The 19251-nt window shown below is 41.1% G+C and overlaps 1 protein-coding gene across 2 annotated transcripts in view; it reads left to right on the top strand.

Annotated features, from left to right (window-relative positions):
* Positions 1 to 19251, top strand: part of grm6a (glutamate receptor, metabotropic 6a) — a 39687-nt gene that overhangs the window by 11059 nt on the left and 9377 nt on the right. For both annotated transcript variants that reach the window (XR_014871536.1, XM_085145937.1), the window contains exons 6-15: positions 96 to 236; positions 328 to 528; positions 9156 to 9295; positions 9395 to 9517; positions 9968 to 10232; positions 10315 to 10550; positions 10641 to 10802; positions 10908 to 11057; positions 16808 to 16948; positions 17054 to 17169. Coding sequence is in view for 1 of the 2 variants with exons in the window: in XM_085145937.1 (XP_085002063.1) it covers positions 96 to 236; positions 328 to 528; positions 9156 to 9295; positions 9395 to 9517; positions 9968 to 10232; positions 10315 to 10550; positions 10641 to 10802; positions 10908 to 11057; positions 16808 to 16948; positions 17054 to 17143 (1649 nt within the window). In the remaining variant the exon portion in view is untranslated. The remainder of the gene's footprint in view (positions 1 to 95; positions 237 to 327; positions 529 to 9155; positions 9296 to 9394; positions 9518 to 9967; positions 10233 to 10314; positions 10551 to 10640; positions 10803 to 10907; positions 11058 to 16807; positions 16949 to 17053; positions 17170 to 19251) is intronic.

Here is a 19251-nt window from a genome sequence, read left to right as displayed (position 1 = left end):
CGCAACAGGCTGGAATCCCAAAAAGTTGATTCATCTGGACGCTTTCAGACTCGATGCTGTTTGTGTTTTATGCGTGTTATACTTTTGTTCTGCAGGGTTTGATCAGTACTTCATGACTCGCTCCCTGGAGAACAACCGCAGGAACATCTGGTTTGCTGAGTTCTGGGAAGACGATTTCAGGTGCAAACTGACCCGGCCTGGAATCAAACTGGACCCCGATAAGAAGAAATGTACAGGTGTGCCTACACCTGAAGGGCGTCTGGGACCAGCTGTGAGTCAACTTATCGAGTAGTTTCCCATTATATGACACAGTGTGTGTTCCTGCAGGTGACGAGAGGATCGGACGGGACTCGCTCTACGAGCAGGAAGGAAAGGTTCAGTTTGTGATCGATGCGGTCTACGCCATGGCTCACGCTCTGCACAACATGCACCAGGATATGTGTCCCAGCAGCTCCGGAGTCTGCAACAACATGGACCCTGTGGAGGGACAAGTGCTGCTGAACTACATCAGAACCGTCAACTTCAATGGTTAGAAAACACGCAGACAACACATTACACTGTTTTACGGTAACCGTGCTTTACCTGAAGTAAGGATACGAATGTGTCCCCATACTCAGACCTGGTCTTGAACCTTGACTCATGAGGCATTGTGGTTGCTAGATGAATGGGCTGAGAGCTTGGTTTGGTTGCTATTGTAAAACTGGCTCCATGGACATCATCTCTCTGGGGAAAAAACGTGATGCCAACTGGGTGTAATTCGTCTCCACACTCTGGAAACAAACGCTTGGAGAGCAGCTGGACTGCCTTTCCGGAGATATCAAGGTTGGGATTCACACTGCGTGGCAGTAGTAAGAAAAACAAGTGGCCCGAGGGGCAGATGCTGTCATATGTGGGTGGTAAACATTAAATTGGCATTTTTGAAGCACCAAAACACCTGAGGACCAGGATGTGGTCAGGTGTACATCTTAGACACTGAGGTTAAGAGGGGAGCAGAGCTTCAGGGCAGAATCAGTCCTGGCTGTTTTGAGTGAGAAGATGATTTGCATGCACTGACCAGGGATGACTGACAAGCAGCGGAAAGAATCCTTTGAGGAACTCCTGAAAGTGATGGATCTGTCCTTAATAGAGAAGGCTAATCTGTAAGACTCGAACATATCCATGTACGAGTGCTGATGTGAGTCTGCAGGTGTGAACAAGATTCTTCTGAAAATGCTGAAGGCTCGGGACCTGACTGTGAAGCATCACGGCAGAGAGGAGACACAGGCTCATGAATCATTTATGTTAACTAAGAGCTTAATGTTAACACAAATGGACGATACAATGAATGTGGCAGTCAAAGGTGGGCCATGTGGTGAAACAATGTTGGATTTCATAAATCAAACATATGCAGGGGGAGAAGAGCTACTCAGACTGAGGAACAGTGAGAGTTTATAGCGGGGAATGGGCGTTTCCTCCAGCTGTTGGGTCTTTAATGGACTCCTAAAGAAATTAACTAAAAGGTAGTAAAGTGAATGTCCAGGTTGTCTGTGTACTGCTTGTAGACGTTGTACTGCAGGATTGTGTAGTTTGCTCTCAGTGCAACACGAGTGGAAGAAGAAGCTGCACAGCTCACATTTAGCAAGCAGCAACCTCGAGGGCTGAGGGTTGTTTTTTTTTAAAGCAACCATTTTTATGCAATCTATCATGTTTAAACAGACACAACAAAATCTGAAGCTCCTGCCAAGTAACCTTCAGTGATGCCACCAAACCCCAGGAACACACCCAATTTGACCACAGAAGGACAAAAGAGTAGAAAAAATAAAGCACAGCATGAACATGAGACAGATGAATAATCTTCTGACTAAAATATTTACCGTATGACTGCAGTGTAGCCTTTTTTTTCTCTTTTAATTCATATACAAATAGGTTTCAGTCAATTCAATGAGCTTTTTTCTGTTTTTGCCATCAAACATTTAGACGTTGATTAACCGTCAGCTGCTGGTCACTTTACCATGATGTCGGCTTGAGTTACATCTTTGTTTCATTAGTTTCTAATAAGAATGATTCCTTATTCCAGAGTTACTTTCTACAATCTCTGCATCGAATTAAATGTCAAATAAAATGATATAAACACATTTTTAAGCAAGTTGTTTGATAGAAAGAATAACAAGAATCCTCCATGTTTCCTACTGGAATAATTGACTTGACATTAATCAAGCAGCATTCCTGAGTCTGTAAGTTCATCGAATGAAACAGAACTAAAATTTAAATAACTCGTGTTGCAGCCTGTGCACGTCTGTCCACAGTCATGCTGCTGTTAGTTGTCTTTTTTTTTTTTCTTTTTTTTTAAACAGATAAATGTGTTTCATTCTGATCTCTGTTTTTACTTTTGTAAGAGGTGGTTTGATCTCTAAAGATCTCTAATCTTTGTGGATCAATATGTAGAGGTGGGAATCACCAAACATCCCACGATACGATATTATCACAATACTTAACGCACGATACGATATTATTGCAATTTTTTAAAAATATTTTGCGATATTCAGATTCTGTACATAAAGGTAAACTTTATCAATATTCATTTTCTCTAATATCAAAGTCTCACACTCAGTCTTTCTCTCATTTCAGTTTTATTGTTGACAAACTGAACGGTTTGTATTACAGTCTAGTCCAACTTAACTGAATCAACCATCTGGTACAATTATAGCTATTCTGAACTATGCAGTTTATGAAAACTATGCAGCCCATTCAGCAACTGAAGAATTTGAAAGTAAATTAAAACAAAATATAATTTTACATTAAATAAAAAAGTTTTCAACTTAATTAAAATAAAACATGTCTTAAATTAAAATAAGTAAACTGTCATGTTTATTGCTGCCAAAAACAAGTTAAACACATTTGGACAGTGAAGGAATGTCAGGATTCTTGCTCAGAAAAAGGATCAACATGCTCTGAAGTCAGAGCACAAAAACCTTTTTTGTAACAAAATATTGATTTCTGCTGTCCCTGTATCCATACATTATTAGCAAACAAAATATCACCATACTACACAGTATCCATTTTTTCTCCCACCCATAATCAATATCAACATTCACACGTTATGTTATCAGAATCAGAATACTTTATTAATCCATAAGGAAATGATGTGGTTACAGGTGCTCGAAGACAATAAGAACATCAACAGACTGAACTAAATGAAATAATACAGCATATTACAAAGTTACTGAATATAAGAAACAGCTTTGATACTTACAAATAGCTCAATTAGAAATATCCAGAATATTACAGAGATTAAATATACATGATTGACATTTTAATCTATTTAAATGCTGCATAAATGCGTTAACGGCAACTTTAGTTAAATTTTCAAGAGGAGTTTTACATTTTTACCGTTAGCATTTCATAGATATCAGGGACACCACCCGGGTGGTCTGCAGGATTTCACTGTCCCAGTGAAGGAGTCTCTGTGGACCAACATCCATCCATCCAACATCCATTCTCTTCCATGTATCCTTATCGGAGTCGTAGAGGGGCTGGAGTCTATCCCAGCTCCCACAGGGTCAGGGTACACCCCGGACAGGTCACCAATATGATGCAAGGCTAACACAAAGAGACAGACAACCATTGGCACTCACATTCACACCTGTAAGCAACTTAGAATGAATCAACCAATTAATCTAACCCCATCGATGGTTTTTTATTTTTTGTTTTTTCAGCATCTCTCTACATCTACAGAAACTCCTCATGACCAGGTTTCAGACTTTTTTTTCAAGCAACTGAACAAACTGTTCCTGTTAGACATCAAATCCATATTTTATAAAGATGTGAAGCTGCAGCAGCTGGAAGACCGAGAGGATTTAATCTGTAACCACCGGAGCTGCATGCCACAAAGCACGCCAGTCTCTCTCTCTCATTCCTTCGTCTCCCTCTACATAAACTTCATCTTCTTCAAATCATCAATATTTTATCATTTTAGTTCTTATTTATGGTTCTTTCTGATTTTTAGGAGATTGAACTTTAAGAAAGGCGGATTTTTGGTTCTGTGAGACTAGACACAAACCTGAACAGGGACAACACGACCAAAGGTGAATCCTGCAGACAGACGCCTGGTGGTCATGTGATCTCTGAGGCCCTCTCATACTAATATTGGGATTTTTCTCTATAATGAAAATATTGCATCATAAAGAGCAACAGAACACGAGGAGCAGTGTTTTGAGTTCATGTTCTCTCCGTTTAGACTGAAAGTTGCTTTTAAAGGAGAGCCTGGTGATATGTTGATATATTCGGTTATTACTGTAACCTCGGTGTTATGGGCAGCGGGTGCTGAAGGGAGATTGCTCTGATTTTTCAAGTTTTATTTATATAAAAAAATACAAAGTGCCTTGAAATCATAATAATTCTTATTTTTAACAGTAATAATCACAATAATGACCAGTTTTTGGTACTTTTTATTGTAAAATCGAGTCTTTATAACATTATTGTGAACTACACAATGATCGACAATCCCATTTGAGGAGCACTTGGTAACACTGGGGAGGATAATATTATTACATTGAAATCTATGTAACTATGTAATAATAGGCAAGAAACTGGGGATAATAATGTTAAAATAAATGAATACCTTTGAAGCAAAACCAGTTTTTATAGGACAGTAATATATTTGTAACAATGTCATAACCTGCTAGCAATAAAATGACAATATCTTTGCATAATGTGCAAAAGTGACTCGTGAAGAGTCAAAATTTCACATTTATATCTAATTCCATGTTAATAGCCTATTAAAGTAAACCTCAAGAAGAATGATGATAACCTGGAAACATATGTGATCGTTTATTTATAATTCCCTGGAGTCGGGCCTAAACAATGCAAAACTTCACATTTCTCCTACATTTCATATATGGCTGGGCGATAATGCCTCAAACCCATATTACAATATTTCAAGAAAATTTGTGATCCTCATTACTGATTATTACACAGAAACTAAACTGCTACATTATTCCAGTTAATCATCATTCTTCTTGAAATGTGGTGTAATCGGTTATTAATGTGGAATTAGACAGAAACAGGACCACCATGCATATTTTCAGTTAATATCACACAATGTTAAACACATTATTTATAATGTTACTTTCAAACAACAAAATACTACTGCAGACATAAGGTAGGATTTATTATTATTATTATTATTATTATTATTATTATTATTATTATTATTATTATCATTATTATTATTATTACATGGTAATAGTATCGAAATATGGTATGGAATCAACCAATATTATGCTCATACTATGAGGTTATTGCCACATGTCAATATATAGAAAATTACCATTTTATTGCTGGCAGGTTATTATGTTGTTACCAAAACATACAAACTGGTATTGCCTTACAGGCATTCATTATTACCTGTTCTTACCCAGTTACATACATTTCAATCTAATATAAAACCCCTAAACAGCTGAAACCACTGATGACACAAGATAAATATTTGGATATTACTTTGGCAATTTCCAGTAATTAAGTGGTAAAAATTTGTTTCAATATTATTACTGCCTTGTTTCAGCTTATTACCACACTGTTACCATGTTATTACCAAGTTGTAATGGAAATTAAGAGGACAACACGTTCTGGATCAGCTGGAGTTCTCTATCTTCTGATCGCTGCGTGGTTCAGGTGTTGGTTTAATTTCCACAGCTGGTTTGTGTTTTTATTCAGAGTCACGGAGATAATAAGTTAATGCACTTTGCCTGTTTCCCCCGTGGACTCGGTCTTTCTGATGTACCGTGTGTGTGTGTGTGTGTTAATAATTAAAGGATGCAGCTGCTGAAAACTCTGAAGAAGCTTTCTGCTTAAAGGACTAGCGAGAGAGTTGTGAGAGTTGAGTGAATGTGCTGCAGTTACAGGCAGTAAAGGTAGTTCTGCTCTCTGAGATCTGCTGAAGTATTCGGGATAAAATCTGATTTAATACAACCATGAATTTCTGATGTCTTGTCTATATGCACAAATGCAAAAAGACCAGCAGGTTGGCTGGTGTTGGGATAGACCTCAAGAGGAGCTGCAAAGTTAAACCAACACAGAGCTTTGAAAGTCTGAGGTCTGAGGTAATCCCAGCAGGAAGTCCAGCTCTGTCAAACTGATCCTTTAAATCCCTCCACCTGAAGCTTCAGTGTTCCCTTTGGGTTCATTAATATGTTGATTCATTCTGTCCTACTGTCAAACTGGATTATGTTCCTGCTATTTCTTTCAGCTCGTTGATGTTGATGATGACTCTGACCTCTTTGCCAGAGGTTTCCTTAGCGTCATGGATTCTTTTCATTTTACTCAGCATGTGTCTGGTCCCACACACACCAAAGGACACACACTGGACCTTGTTTTTACTTTAGGTTTAAACATTGATTTTATTTGTACTGAGGACATTTTTATTTCGGATCATCATTGTATTCTTTTTAATCTGTCCTTTCATTTGTCCCTCTCTCCTATTCGACATGTGGTTAGCTCTCGCATCTTAACTTCCTCTACTGCTGTTAAATTTTCCGATGCTTTTAATTTAGTTTTATCTCCTTATAAAGATGTTCATTTTTTAACAAATCTTTTTAATAATCATTGTCTTTGTATTTTAGACAATGTTTGTCCTGTCAAAGCTAGACTAGCTCCAGTTTCAAAGTCGTCTCCCTGGATAAATGACAGCATTCGCTTCTTAAAGCGTTGCTGCCGTAAGGTTGAGCGTTTATGGAGGAAAATGCGTTTGCATGTCCATCTCCTTCATTTAAAGGACCTTTTAGTCTCTTTTAACACTTCAGTTTGAGATGCGAGGGCGGCCTATTTCTCAGACTTAGTGTCTAAGAGCAGAGGTAACCCTAAGGTACTATTCGACACCATTAGTGATATTGTTGCTCCTGCTCCACATGCTGTCCCAATTTCATCAAATGAAGATTGTGAAAAATGTATTTCTTTCTTCGTTGAAAAAGTCAGTAACGTGAGGAACAATATCTCTCCTTCTGTGTCTCTCTTGTCTGCTCCAACTCAAGCTAGTCCTGTAATTTTAGAAAGATTTTTACCTGTGTCCTTACCTGAGCTGGTCAAGTTAGTTAATTCGATGAAAGGATCCTCCTGCTCTCTTGATATTTTACCTGGATCTTTGTTTAAAAATGTCTTTCAGTCTATTAATAATAATAATAATAATAATGGATTGGATTTATATAGCGCTTTTCAAGGCACCCAAAGCGCTTTACAATGCCATTATTCATTCACTCTCGCACTCACACACTGGTGGAAGCAGCTACAGTTGTAGCCACAGCTGCCCTGGGGCAGACTGACAGAAGTGAGGCTGCCATATCGCGCCATCGGCCCCTCTGGCCAACACCAGTAGGCGGTAGGGTAAAGTGTCTTGACAGAGAGCCCGGGGATCGAACCGGCGACCTTCCGGTTACAGATACGCTTCCCGAGCCACGGTCGCCTATTGGTCCCTGTGTGCTCACAATTATCAATACCTCACTGGTTTCTGGTCAGGTCCCTGTTTATTGTAAGAATGCTGTCATTCACCCACTGTTAAAAAAAACCTAAGCTTGATGCTTCTCTTCTTAGTAGCTACAGACCGATTTCAAAATTACCGTTCATTTCTAAGATTTTAGAAAAGGTTGTGGCTAAGCAGCTCATAGCTAATCTAGATAAATACAGCATTCTGGTTAAATTCCAATCTGGCTTTCGTAGAGCTCACTCTACTGAAACTGCACTTCTTAGAGTCTCCAACGACATTTTGATGAGATGTGATGCAGGAGAATGCTCCGTTCTGTTGATGTTGGACCTGACCTCCGCCTTTGATACTGTGGACCATCATATTCTGCTAGATAGGCTGAGACACTGGGTGGGTATCTCAGGGGCTGCTTTGGACTGGTTTGAATCCTATGTGCATGAACGATCCTTTTCTGTGGCTACCTCTAAGTACAGTTCCTCTTCTACTTTTCTTGCCTATGGTGTGCCACAAGGTTCAGTTTTGGGGCCTTTATTGTTCTTACTGTATTTACTTCCTCTTCAACACTTATTGAGCACTTTTAAGGACTTTTCGTATCACTGCTATGCAGATGATATTCAGTTATATATCTCCTTTAAGCCCCGTGATGTTTCCAAGCTACAGATTTTGCATAAGTGCATAGACTCCATTAGATGTTGGATGGCTGGAAACTTTCTTCAACTAAATGAGGAGAAGACTGAAGTCCTTGTTTGTGCTCCTAAAAATGTTGTACCTAGTGTTATGGAAAACTTGGCTACATTTGCAAACCCGTCTATCAGGAGCCTTGGTGTTAGTATTGACTCAGCTCTGACTTTGGATGCCCATGTAAAATCTTTGGTTCGCTCCTGTTTTTATCACTTGAGAAACATTGCTAAGCTGAGTCCCATTGTATCGCGCTCCGAATTAGAAATTGTCATTCATGCATTTGTTTCATCTCGTCTGGACTATTGCAATTCTTTGTTTACTTGTTTATGTAAAGCCTCTTTGGAGCAAGTTGTTCAGAACGCTGCTGCAAAGCTTCTGACCAAGTCCTCCAAGTTTTCCCATGTCACACCCCTGCTGATTCAGCTGCACTGGCTCCCCGTTAAATTCAGAATCCACTTTAAGGTTTTGACCTTGACTTTCAGGGCTCTGCATGGACAAGCACCAACATATATAAGTGAACTTTTACATCCATACATTCCCAGCAGGTCCCTGAGGTCATGTGACCAGGGCTTGCTTGCTGTCCAACACACTTTTGAAAACAAAAGGCGACAAAGCTTTTGGAACTGTGGCCCCCAGATTGTGGAACTCTCTCCCTTTGAGCCTGAGATCTGTGGACTCAGTGGTCGCTTTTAAAAAAACAGCTAAAAACTTTTTCTTTTTAGGTTCTAGCTTCTGTGAAGCACTTTGTGATTTTTATCTTGAAAGGTGCTATATAAATAAAGTTTTACTTACTTACTCAGGTCCACGTCCATGTGAGAATGACCAACTTTTAGCTAAGTGTCCTAACTAGCTACACTCTGAGTTGTTGGGTCTTTAACTGTCTTGTCCAGCTTTCTATCAGCCAAATAATGTAGTTGTTGTGCAGCTGGGTGTAGCTGCTGTTTCCCCTTAAAGTGGAGATGCCACATGTGGCCTCACGGAGATGAGCTGTTAAAGGTGACGCGGCCTGTCTGTCTCGCAGGAAGTGCTGGTACGAGTGTTTTGTTCAACGAGAACGGAGACGCTCCTGGACGCTACGACATCTTCCAGTTTCAGATGACCAATCACAGCCACCCTGGCTACCATGTCATCGGCCAGTGGACCAACAATTTGAGACTCAATGTAAGAAGAGTGAACATGAAAATACTCCTGCTGGGTTTTAGTGTTCTGTCTTTCTTCGTGTGGCTGTACGCCTCTCTCTTTCTTCCTGGGTGTCTGTAGCTGGAGGAGATGCAGTGGTCAGGAGGGGATAGATCCGTTCCAGAGTCCATCTGTAGTTTTCCTTGTAACCCTGGAGAAAGGAAGAAGATGGTGAAGGGGGTTCCTTGCTGCTGGCACTGTGAGGTAAACGTGCAGCATGCATGCATCTTTTTATCTGAATTCGGAGAATTTATAATTAATTTGCTGTTTAGATCATCTTCGCTTTATCTGTGCACTGTTATTAAAATTAGGAACGTCCTGTCTTAGAGAAAGCCTGCAGTTGATGCAAAACGTTGCAGCAGAAACTAGAAATCCTATGTCTCTCCTATATTAGCTTCCTTTTATTGTCCCAACAAAATCTGACTACAGTTTAATATAACATCACTCTGCTGACATGCAAAGCCCTCAAGCACTAAGCTTCATCAGTTTTCTTCCTGTTTTCTTCCCTCACTGGCACCAAGTGTTGCACATTATGGATCACTGGATTCGAGTTTGTCTTCTAACCTGTCTTTTCTCTGATCGCTTGAATGTTGTGCCTCTAAAACCGATGCCAGTCGTTCTTCAGGCTAAACAGTTTGTCTCCCCTGTCTGCAGCTGTGTGATGGGTATCAGTACCAGCTGGATGAGTTTAACTGTGAGACCTGTCCGTCAGACATGCGGCCGGTCCCCAACAGAACCGCCTGCCGTCCCACTCCCATCATCAAACTGGAGTGGAACTCTCCCTGGGCCCTAGTGCCTGCCTCTCTCGCTATGCTCGGTATCCTGGCGACCAGCGCTGTGGTTATCACCTTCATCCGCTTCAATGACACGCCCATTGTCAGGGCGTCAGGGAGGGAGCTCAGCTATGTACTGCTGACAGGTGTGTATCGGTAATTACATCATCAGCTGTGACGATGACGCCATCAGCTCACCTGTCCGCCCCTCTCTCTCACTCGCTGCAGGTATCTTCCTGATCTACCTGATCACCTTCCTGATGATTGCGGAGCCAGGTGTGGTAGTTTGTGCATTCCGGCGCCTCCTGCTGGGCCTCGGCATGGCCATCACCTACTCTGCCATGCTGACCAAAACCAACCGCATCTACCGCATCTTTGAACAGGGCAAGAGGTCGGTGACCCCGCCCAAATTCATCAGCCCCACGTCCCAGCTGGTCATCACCTTCATCCTCATCTGTGTCCAGGTGAGTCCACAGGCGCCACATGACTTCCTGTTTCTGCCTATAGCATCTCCTCACATGATTCCCACTTTTTGTTCTCCGTGCGTGCGGCAGGTCCTCGGTGTGTTTGTGTGGTTTGGCGTCGTCCCCCCTCACACCATTATCGATTATGACGAGCTCCGCCCTCCGAACCCTGACCTGGCCCGGGGCATCCTGAAGTGTGACATGTCTGACTTGTCAATCATCTGCTGCCTCAGCTACAGCATCGTTCTCATGGTAACACACTGACCTGCAGCAGATACGTCAACGACCATCTCATAGAGCGCAGATTCATCGATGTTGCTAGGCAACCTTCATCAATCCTGCTTGTTTCGCTGTTAGGTAACATGTACGGTGTACGCCGTGAAGAGCCGTGGCGTTCCAGAGACGTTCAACGAAGCAAAACCAATTGGCTTCACTATGTACACAACCTGCATCGTCTGGCTCGCATTCGTACCCATCTTCTTTGGTACCGCGCAGTCCACCGAGAAGGTAAGAATCAGGCCAAACCGAGCCAAGCTAGGTCAAGCTGCAACCAGAATCAGGTATATTTAAGAAGGCACGTACAAAAACATAGATACAATCATGTGACCTCACTTACTGGTTTGTGTAGAGCTGTTTTGTGGTGCAGTGCATTACATACACACACTTACACACAGTTAATGCTGAGTAACGTGACGTTCAGATGCTGGAGCTTCACTCACCAAAACTAGACTGCAGACTTTTTAGAGTTAATCACCAGTGTTGGTCAAGTTACTTGAAAAAAGTAATCAGTAACTAATTACTGATTACTTCCCCCAAAAAGTAAACCAGTTACTTTACTGATTACTTATTTTCAAAAGTAATTAATTACTTAGTTACTTAGTTACTTTTTAAAAACACGATTTACAACCTGAATAGGTGATAAAGCGATAGATCTTTCAGCCCAATTCTACTTTTTCTGCATAATCATCATACAAAATGTAATCAAATGGAAAAGTCTCTTTTTAAAACTTGTTTTATTAGTTTTAATCTTTTAAAGCAAAAATTTAATTATATGCAAAATTCTCTGACTGGAAGAAATTAGTTTAACATTTAAACCTATTTTCTGCACATTCCAGCACATAAAATATATTTTTTTTGTGTTTACACTCAGTCTTTCAAATAGATGCAAGTAAAACACAGCAGAAAATAAATAAAGTCAAAGACTAGCGGTCCTGTTGCTCTATTTTCACCTGTAAAGCAGGAGTGGGGTAGGCGGAGGTTTACCCTGGTGCAGGTGTGCCGCAGCGGTCAGTGGAAGAATCCGTGAGTTTCTCTGTGAGTTTCCCATTACGTCGTAGCTACTCGGTGCTTGCTCGGAAGTTTAGGGTTTTTTCGCTGTAAAAAGAAGTTTTCTTCCCACGCTCAACGGACACTAATGTTTTTGTCACTTTTTATGGAATCAAACTCAAAGTAAGGTCAGTACTTCCACGCTTTAAACGCTGCACGCTCATACTCTCTCCTGCACTCGATATATGATCCATTGTTGATCTGCACACAGCTGTTGTCACTAACGTCGCACTCGCTTACGTCACTGTCATGAGACATTCTCGCAAAAAATCACGGTTTTAGTAACGCAGTAACGCAGCGTTCCTACGGGAAAGTAACAGTAATCTAATTACCGTTTTTGCAATAGTAATCCCTTACTTTACTCGTTACTTGAAAAAAGTAATCCGATTACAGTAACGCGGAGATTACAGTTACTTGCAACGCGTTACTGCCCATCTCTGTTAATCACACAGCGTTATATTATCTGTTAGATTATGACATTAAGGCTCCACAAGACCCCAACAGCACAAATACAGTGAAGTGACCCAGTTCATTGGCACATATTAGCTGAAGTTCAGCAGAGAGTCTGAGCAGACGTGCTTCTAAAATGCATAATGTATTAATAATATGTAGATCTTTGAATTACATAAAAATAAAGCCACCATACTGCTGTTACAGTGGGGGGAAAATAACCTTACAAAGGCGTTTATGTAGCAGGTTGTAACATGTTTATTTCTGATCTAATTTCCTGTTTGTAGAAGGTGATTCACTTTTGGACGCAGCCTCAGGTGGACATTCAAAGAACTGCAGTCAACTTGGTCAGACTGTTTTGGTGCTGGTGTCTCTGTGAGCGGTTTTAACGGACTTATCAGACAAGCGCATGTCCATGCAGGAAGCCTGTGCTTTGATTGGACAAATTAGTTTTATTTTTATGCACTAATTACCAAATATCAGTCTAACACACAGGGTTCGAAATGTGAAAGGTATGGCTGACATCATATTGGCTTCATCTGTTATATGCATCAATAGATCCTCAGTTTTTCTTGTGACAGACCATCAGGGAGATTAAACCCAGCAGACACATAAAAAGTATTTTGATGCTAATATAAAAAATGCATTTCTTTACTCTCATTAACAAATAACCTGAAACGGTGAACCTCGTAGGATCTCGTTACTCTTTAAGGAGGAAACCAGGAGTCACTGTTGAATTCTGGTGAAGCTGTGCTTGAACTCGTCCTTCCTGCATGTCCACAGTAGGACCTTCATCATCACGCTGAGGAAGATCATGTGATATAATCGCGAGCTGTGCCTAAATGCTGGGCTTATTTATTTACAGCCACGGGGAAACACAAATACATCCGCACCTGCAGAGCGACGAGCTCCTGCTTTTGTTTCCTGTGAGGGGAAAATTAAAACTGTGAATTGACCCAGAAATGTGGTGAAAGCAGGTTTTAGTGTTTGTGGTTTAGTCTGAGCTGAGGGAGGGACGAGTCTTTAATGCTGCAGATAAACCGGAGCAGAATTAGACACAAAGTGGAGGCATTTCCAGGCTGAGAGGGGAACAGCTGGATTATACAGATTATGGACAAACACAGGACGTAATTATAGAATAACTTTTTTAAACCAAAGTTACAAAGAGCTCCACCAAACAGATAAAAGAGACAATAAAAGACTAAAATAAGAGGAAGGAAACAGCAGCGTTAGAAAGAAGCACGTCCAGCAGATTTATCTCAGAGCGGAGAGGAAACCACAGGGGAAGAAGAAAAGAGGCTTCTGGGAAGAAGAGATTTAACACGAGTGCAAACATAAAGATACCGAGCAGACCATCCTCGTGTGTTTTTGCTTCTGCTTTTTCCACTTTAATAGCTTGGATCCTGTAGCCTGAGGTCACCACTTACTTTCATGGTAGCAGCACAGTTTGCAGTCCTGCTGAATGATTTGGTGACATGTTGTCTGCATGTTGTGTGAAGCTGTACAGCTGACCACAGCAGCCAGTCTGGCAGGTGTTTCATTAGACCTGCACTGGGCAGCTGAAAACCAGAGGTGCCAGAAACAGCACAGAGGTGAAGCACGAGCCAGATTTCCTCCACACGTGCTCCCACCTGCCACCGTCGGCCTGAACGGAATAAGCTGCCGTCACCACGGAAACCGAGAAACGCTAAAACTACATTAAGTGTTGTTTGTTTGTTTGTGTAAAATCCAGGAAAGACTGTGCGATATTGTGGAGGAGCAATCACTAAAATTAGAATTAAAATCCTTCCGCCTCCTCTTTTGTTCCTCCTCTGCTCCTCCTGCCTCACTCTGATAACATTCAGTCCTCCTCGCTCCTCGTCTCTCCTCCTCCTGCCTCAGAGTCGAGGAGTGACGGATGCTGGATGGAGGAGAAAATAAAAGAAGCTGTTTTTATTGTCGTCTTTTTTTTTTTTATCTGAGGCCGAGAGAACAAACACAGAGCTGCAGGAGGATTAACAGAGAGAGAGTGTGTGTGGTTTTACTCTGACTGTGGGGACATAAATCTGTTTACACACTGTGGCCACTCGCCTCTCTTCTGGAGACAAAAACAGGTTCCTGTAAATCACTGCGGTTCAGCAGTAAGACTTCGAGTGAAGGTCAGACCCCGGAAAGCGAATCCAGCTTAGTGTGATATCGTCTGAAGTGATGGAAACACAGCTGTGTGGTTGAGGGAATTAACATGTCTGCAGGAGTTCACACGCACTTAAAGCAACACGATGCTGGCACTGTGTTTGTGGGTTTGTGCGTGCTGCAGGGTGTGTGCTGTATGCAGTGTTGGTCAAGTTACTTGAAAAAAGTAATCAGTAACTAATTACTGATTACTTCCCCAAAAAGTAATCCCGTTACTTTACTGATTACTTATTTTCAAAAGTAATTAATTACTTAGTTACTTAGTTACTTTTTAAAAACACGATTTACAACCTGAATAGGTGATAAAGTGATAGATCTCTCAGCCCAATTCTACTTTTTCTGCATAATCCATCATACAAAATGTAATCAAATGGAAAAGTCACTTTTTAAAACTTGTTTTATTAGTTTTAATCTTTTAACTTTATGCATCAAGCAAAAATTTAATTATATGCAACATTCTCTGACTGGAAGAAATTAGTTTAACATTTAAACCTATTTTCTGCACATTCCAGCACATAAAATAATATTTTTTGTGTGTTTACACTCAGTCTTTCAAATAGATGCAAGTAAAACACAGCAGAAAATAAATAAAGTCACAGACTAGCGGTCCTGTTGCTCTATTTTCACCTGTAAAGCAGGAGTGGGGTAGGCGGAGGGTTACCCTGGTGCAGGTGTGCCGCGGTCAGTGGAAGAATCCGCGAGTTTCTCTGTGAGTTTCCCATTACGTCGTAGCTACTCGGAGCTTGTTTGGAAGTTTAGGGGTTTCTTCGCTGTAAAAAGAAGTTTTCTTCCCACGCACAACGGACACTAATGTTTTTGTCACTTTTTATGGAATCAAACTCAAAGTAAGGTCAGTACTTCCAAGCTTTAAACGCTGCACGCTCATACTCTCTCTGCACTCGATATATGATCCATTGTTGATCTGCACACAGCTGTTGTCACGAACGTCGCACTCGCTTACGTCACTGTCATGAGACATTCTCGCAAAAAAATCACGGTTTTAGTAACGCAGTAACGCAGCGTTCCTACGGGAAAGTAACAGTAATCTAATTACCGTTTTTGCAATAGTAATCTCTTACTTTACTCGTTACTTTAAAAAAGTAATCAGATTACAGTAACGCGTTACTGCCCATCTCTGGCTGTATGTATTTTATGTCCTCACATGTCTCTTCCTTTCTTTATTTTTTGCTTCCAACAAGCCAGAGTTATTTCTTTGAACTGGTCTTGAGCCATCGCTCTTCAGGCTTTCTGAAGAGGTTTTTCTTTGGACATTCGCTGCTTTTTCTTTCATTTTCAGTCCAGTTTCTGTACCTCATCGTTTTTTTTATTCATTAAAGATCTTAATGTTGACCAATGAATCATTCAGGCATAAAAAACTCTCTATGGAAGTGTAGTGTCTACACATAACAGGCACTGTTACTAACACACAATGTACTCACATTTAAGAGATAACAAAGTTTGACTGGCATGAAATATTATTTATGCACAGACGAGGTGATTCACAAAGAGGTTGTAGCTGAAAACGTGGCATATCTCAGCACCGTGAGCAGTTCTCTTACAAATGTGAGGAAACTAAAAAAGTAGAGGACAAAAGAAGAAGTGACAGGCGTATAGAAACATCTACAGCAGATGAACATATCTGAAAGTCTGACACGGGACATCTGAGCCTTCAGCTGATCTGTCTACTGTTCGCTGAAGCCTCAGGAGAAAGGGAGACAGGAAGAAGAAGCTGAGGTACCAAATTATTCCTGAAGACTACTTACAGAATTACAGAAAGCTGCCTTGGAGATTTCAGCATGTGTTGAAGAACAAAAGTATTTATAACAAACTTTTATTTTCCAGCTTGTCAGACTTTCAGTTTTTGTCTTAGTTTCTGTATTTCCATCTATGTTTCTACTTGTTTTGATAAATTTCCTGGTAAACTGCACAGCAACACCCAGTACTGTATTGTGTTGCAGTGTGTGTTTTTGCATATTTCACAGGTGCACCAGTAAAACATTCGAATAGCAAACTGGTCGTCCAGTCGTGACCTTTAAAAAAATGTCCCTTTAAGCCTGATTTGGTCACAAATTGATTGAAATTCTTCTTTTCAGGCTGTTACAAAGGCTTATTGAACTCCGGGCGTTCACCGATATCCCACTGAGCAATTTTCTGCTGATTGGAGTTCTAAAAAAATCCTCCTCGACCATGAAAAGTTTAAAAAATCGTGACTGTTGGTGAATCGGCTGGACGTCGGGGTTGCTAGAAGTCAAAGTAATGAATTTGCACAGAGGTTACCCGTTCTTCAGCATCAGCCTCTCTTTCCACAGCTGTTCATCCAGACGGCCACTCTGACCGTCTCCATGTCTCTCAGTGCGTCCGTCTCTCTCGGGATGCTCTACATGCCCAAAGTTTACGTCATCGTTTTCCATCCCGAGCAAAACGTCCAGAAGAGGAAGAGAAGCTTCAAGGTCTGAGAGCATCTTCGACTTCCTGCCGTTGTCGTTGCTTCCAAGTTGCTGTGTTGCCTCACAGTTGCTGTGTTGCCTCACAGTTGCTGTGTTGCTGTGTTGCAGGCTGTTGTCCAGGCTGCCACATTGTCTCAAAAATCTCCAAGTGACAAACAGAACGGAGAGACAAGGATCGAACCTGACAGAACGCAGTAATGCTGCAGTAATACTACAAACTAAAGGTACTGAAACTACAAACTGTACACACTGACGATCGGCCTTTGTTTGAGATGAGTCTTAAATGTGGGATAATTCGAGCTCCCCTTTATTGCCATTGGTAAACCTTTCCAATATTTAGCTTCTTCCTGTCAGCGCAGTTTGTTCGGCTTATGAGGCATCTCACAGCGCCCTCTGGTGGTGGCTCTTTTGCTAACGCAACAGTGTGGTTAACCTTCAGCAACTGCTCCTCTAACACCAGTGCTGGATGAGTGGATGAAGCTGTCCACAGAGGCTGAGCCCTTTTTATTTACCAGGCTGTTAGGTCTCCTAACATGTGAGTTTATGATAATTCACTCATTTTTAGAAGCAGCTTCAAGTGGCCATTAAAGGAATTGCAGTTTTTTGCACTTCAGCCTTTGTCTGGTACTAGTAAGAGACGGGCAGGATGTGAGGAAACACAACCCTGAAGCTGAGATGACTCCAACACTTTATTCTGCTGGTTTGCTGATAGTCCAAGACTCCTGCGTGGATGGCAGGTGGAGGTTACATGTGTCTAATGAACAGAAGGCAGACGACTCCTGGCTCGTGGAAGCCGCTGCAGATATTTTTGGAGCTTCTGATGAATATTTCAGCCGCTGGTTAAAGATTTATCTTGATGTTAACAGCTGAGGTTCTTTGTCCTCAGAAGCAAGGCACTAACGGGTGGCGGTTCTATTCCCTGTGGAACAGCACAGTGAGCGTCTTATTCCTCTTCTGTATTCTCTGCTGGCTGATGCGACTGCTACCTTTCTGCTCGGGGAAAAGCACCAGACTGTTAGCCACAGGGTGAACTTAAGAGAGCAGAGGAACACCATCTTTACACGTCCAGTGGTTTCCAGTATTGTGTTTGATCACCTTTTAACTGTTACACAACTCTGATTATTGCTGATAAAGAGGTTCTGCTGCTTCTAAATTGAGGTTTCATGTTTTCAAATTTGAAACCCTGATCGATGGATGCTCCACAGCTGAGCTCGCATTCACTTCAATACAAACTGCATGTTGTCCATGTACTCAGCTCCTAAAGTACATTTCTGAAGGCAGACCATAACGCAGACACAAAGCATGAATAGAAAGGGAAGCCAACACAAAAGATGGGTGAAGTGGAGCAGGAAGGATAAAAAGTGATTTAAAAAATGCATTTTTCTGCATTTACAAGAAGTCATAATTACTGCATCTTCTAGTTTTTTTTTATTTGCTTCAAACTTTGATATATAAGTTTAAGACATTAAGATTGAAGTTCCAGTCGGTTAAAACTGTTTTTATTATCCAAATGTTGCAGAAAAAATCAAGACTCATCAGACCAGGCAACGTTTTGAGCCTTCTGTTGTCCAATCAGTGGTCCCCAACCCGTCCGTGAGTCGTTTGGTACCGGGCCACGTGAGGCTCGGGGGGGAAATTTATGGTTTTCAGGGTTTTTATCGTTAACTCGGTTTCCCCGGGTCTTTTCCTGTGTTGTAGTTGTGTCTTATTTTGAAAGAAATATTTACACATTACCATAGCCAGTGTTGGTCAAGTTACTTGAAAAAAGTAATCAGTAACTAATTACTGATTACTTCCCCCAAAAAGTAATCACGTTACTTTACTGATTACTTATTTTCAAAAGTAATTATTACTTAGTTACTTAGTTACTTTTTAAAAACACGATTTACAACCTGAATAGGTGATAAAGTGATAGATCTCTCAGCCCAATTCTACTTTTTCTGCATAATCCATCATACAAAATGTAATCAAATGGAAACGTCTATTTTTAAAACTTGTTTTATTAGTTTTAATCTTTTAACTTTATGCATCAAGCAAAAATTTAATTATCTGCAACATTCTCTGACTGGAAGAGAACAAAGCAGAAAATAAATAAAGTCACAGACTAGCGGTCCTGTTGCTCTATTTTCACCTGTAAAGCAGGAGTGGGGTAGGCGGAGGGTTACCCTGGTGCAGGTGTGCAGCGGTCAGTGGAAGAATCCGCGAGTTTCTCTGTGAGTTTCCCATTACATCGTAGCTACTCGGTGCTTGCTCGGAAGTTTAGGGTTTTTTTCGCTGTAAAAAGAAGTTTTCTTCCCACGCACAAC

The sequence above is a fragment of the Neolamprologus multifasciatus genome, chromosome 20 (genome assembly GCF_963576455.1).
Source record: "Neolamprologus multifasciatus chromosome 20, fNeoMul1.2, whole genome shotgun sequence".
NCBI lineage: Eukaryota > Metazoa > Chordata > Actinopteri > Cichliformes > Cichlidae > Neolamprologus > Neolamprologus multifasciatus.
Note: the sequence above shows the minus strand (reverse complement) of the source record. Positions and strands in the feature narration are given on the sequence as shown.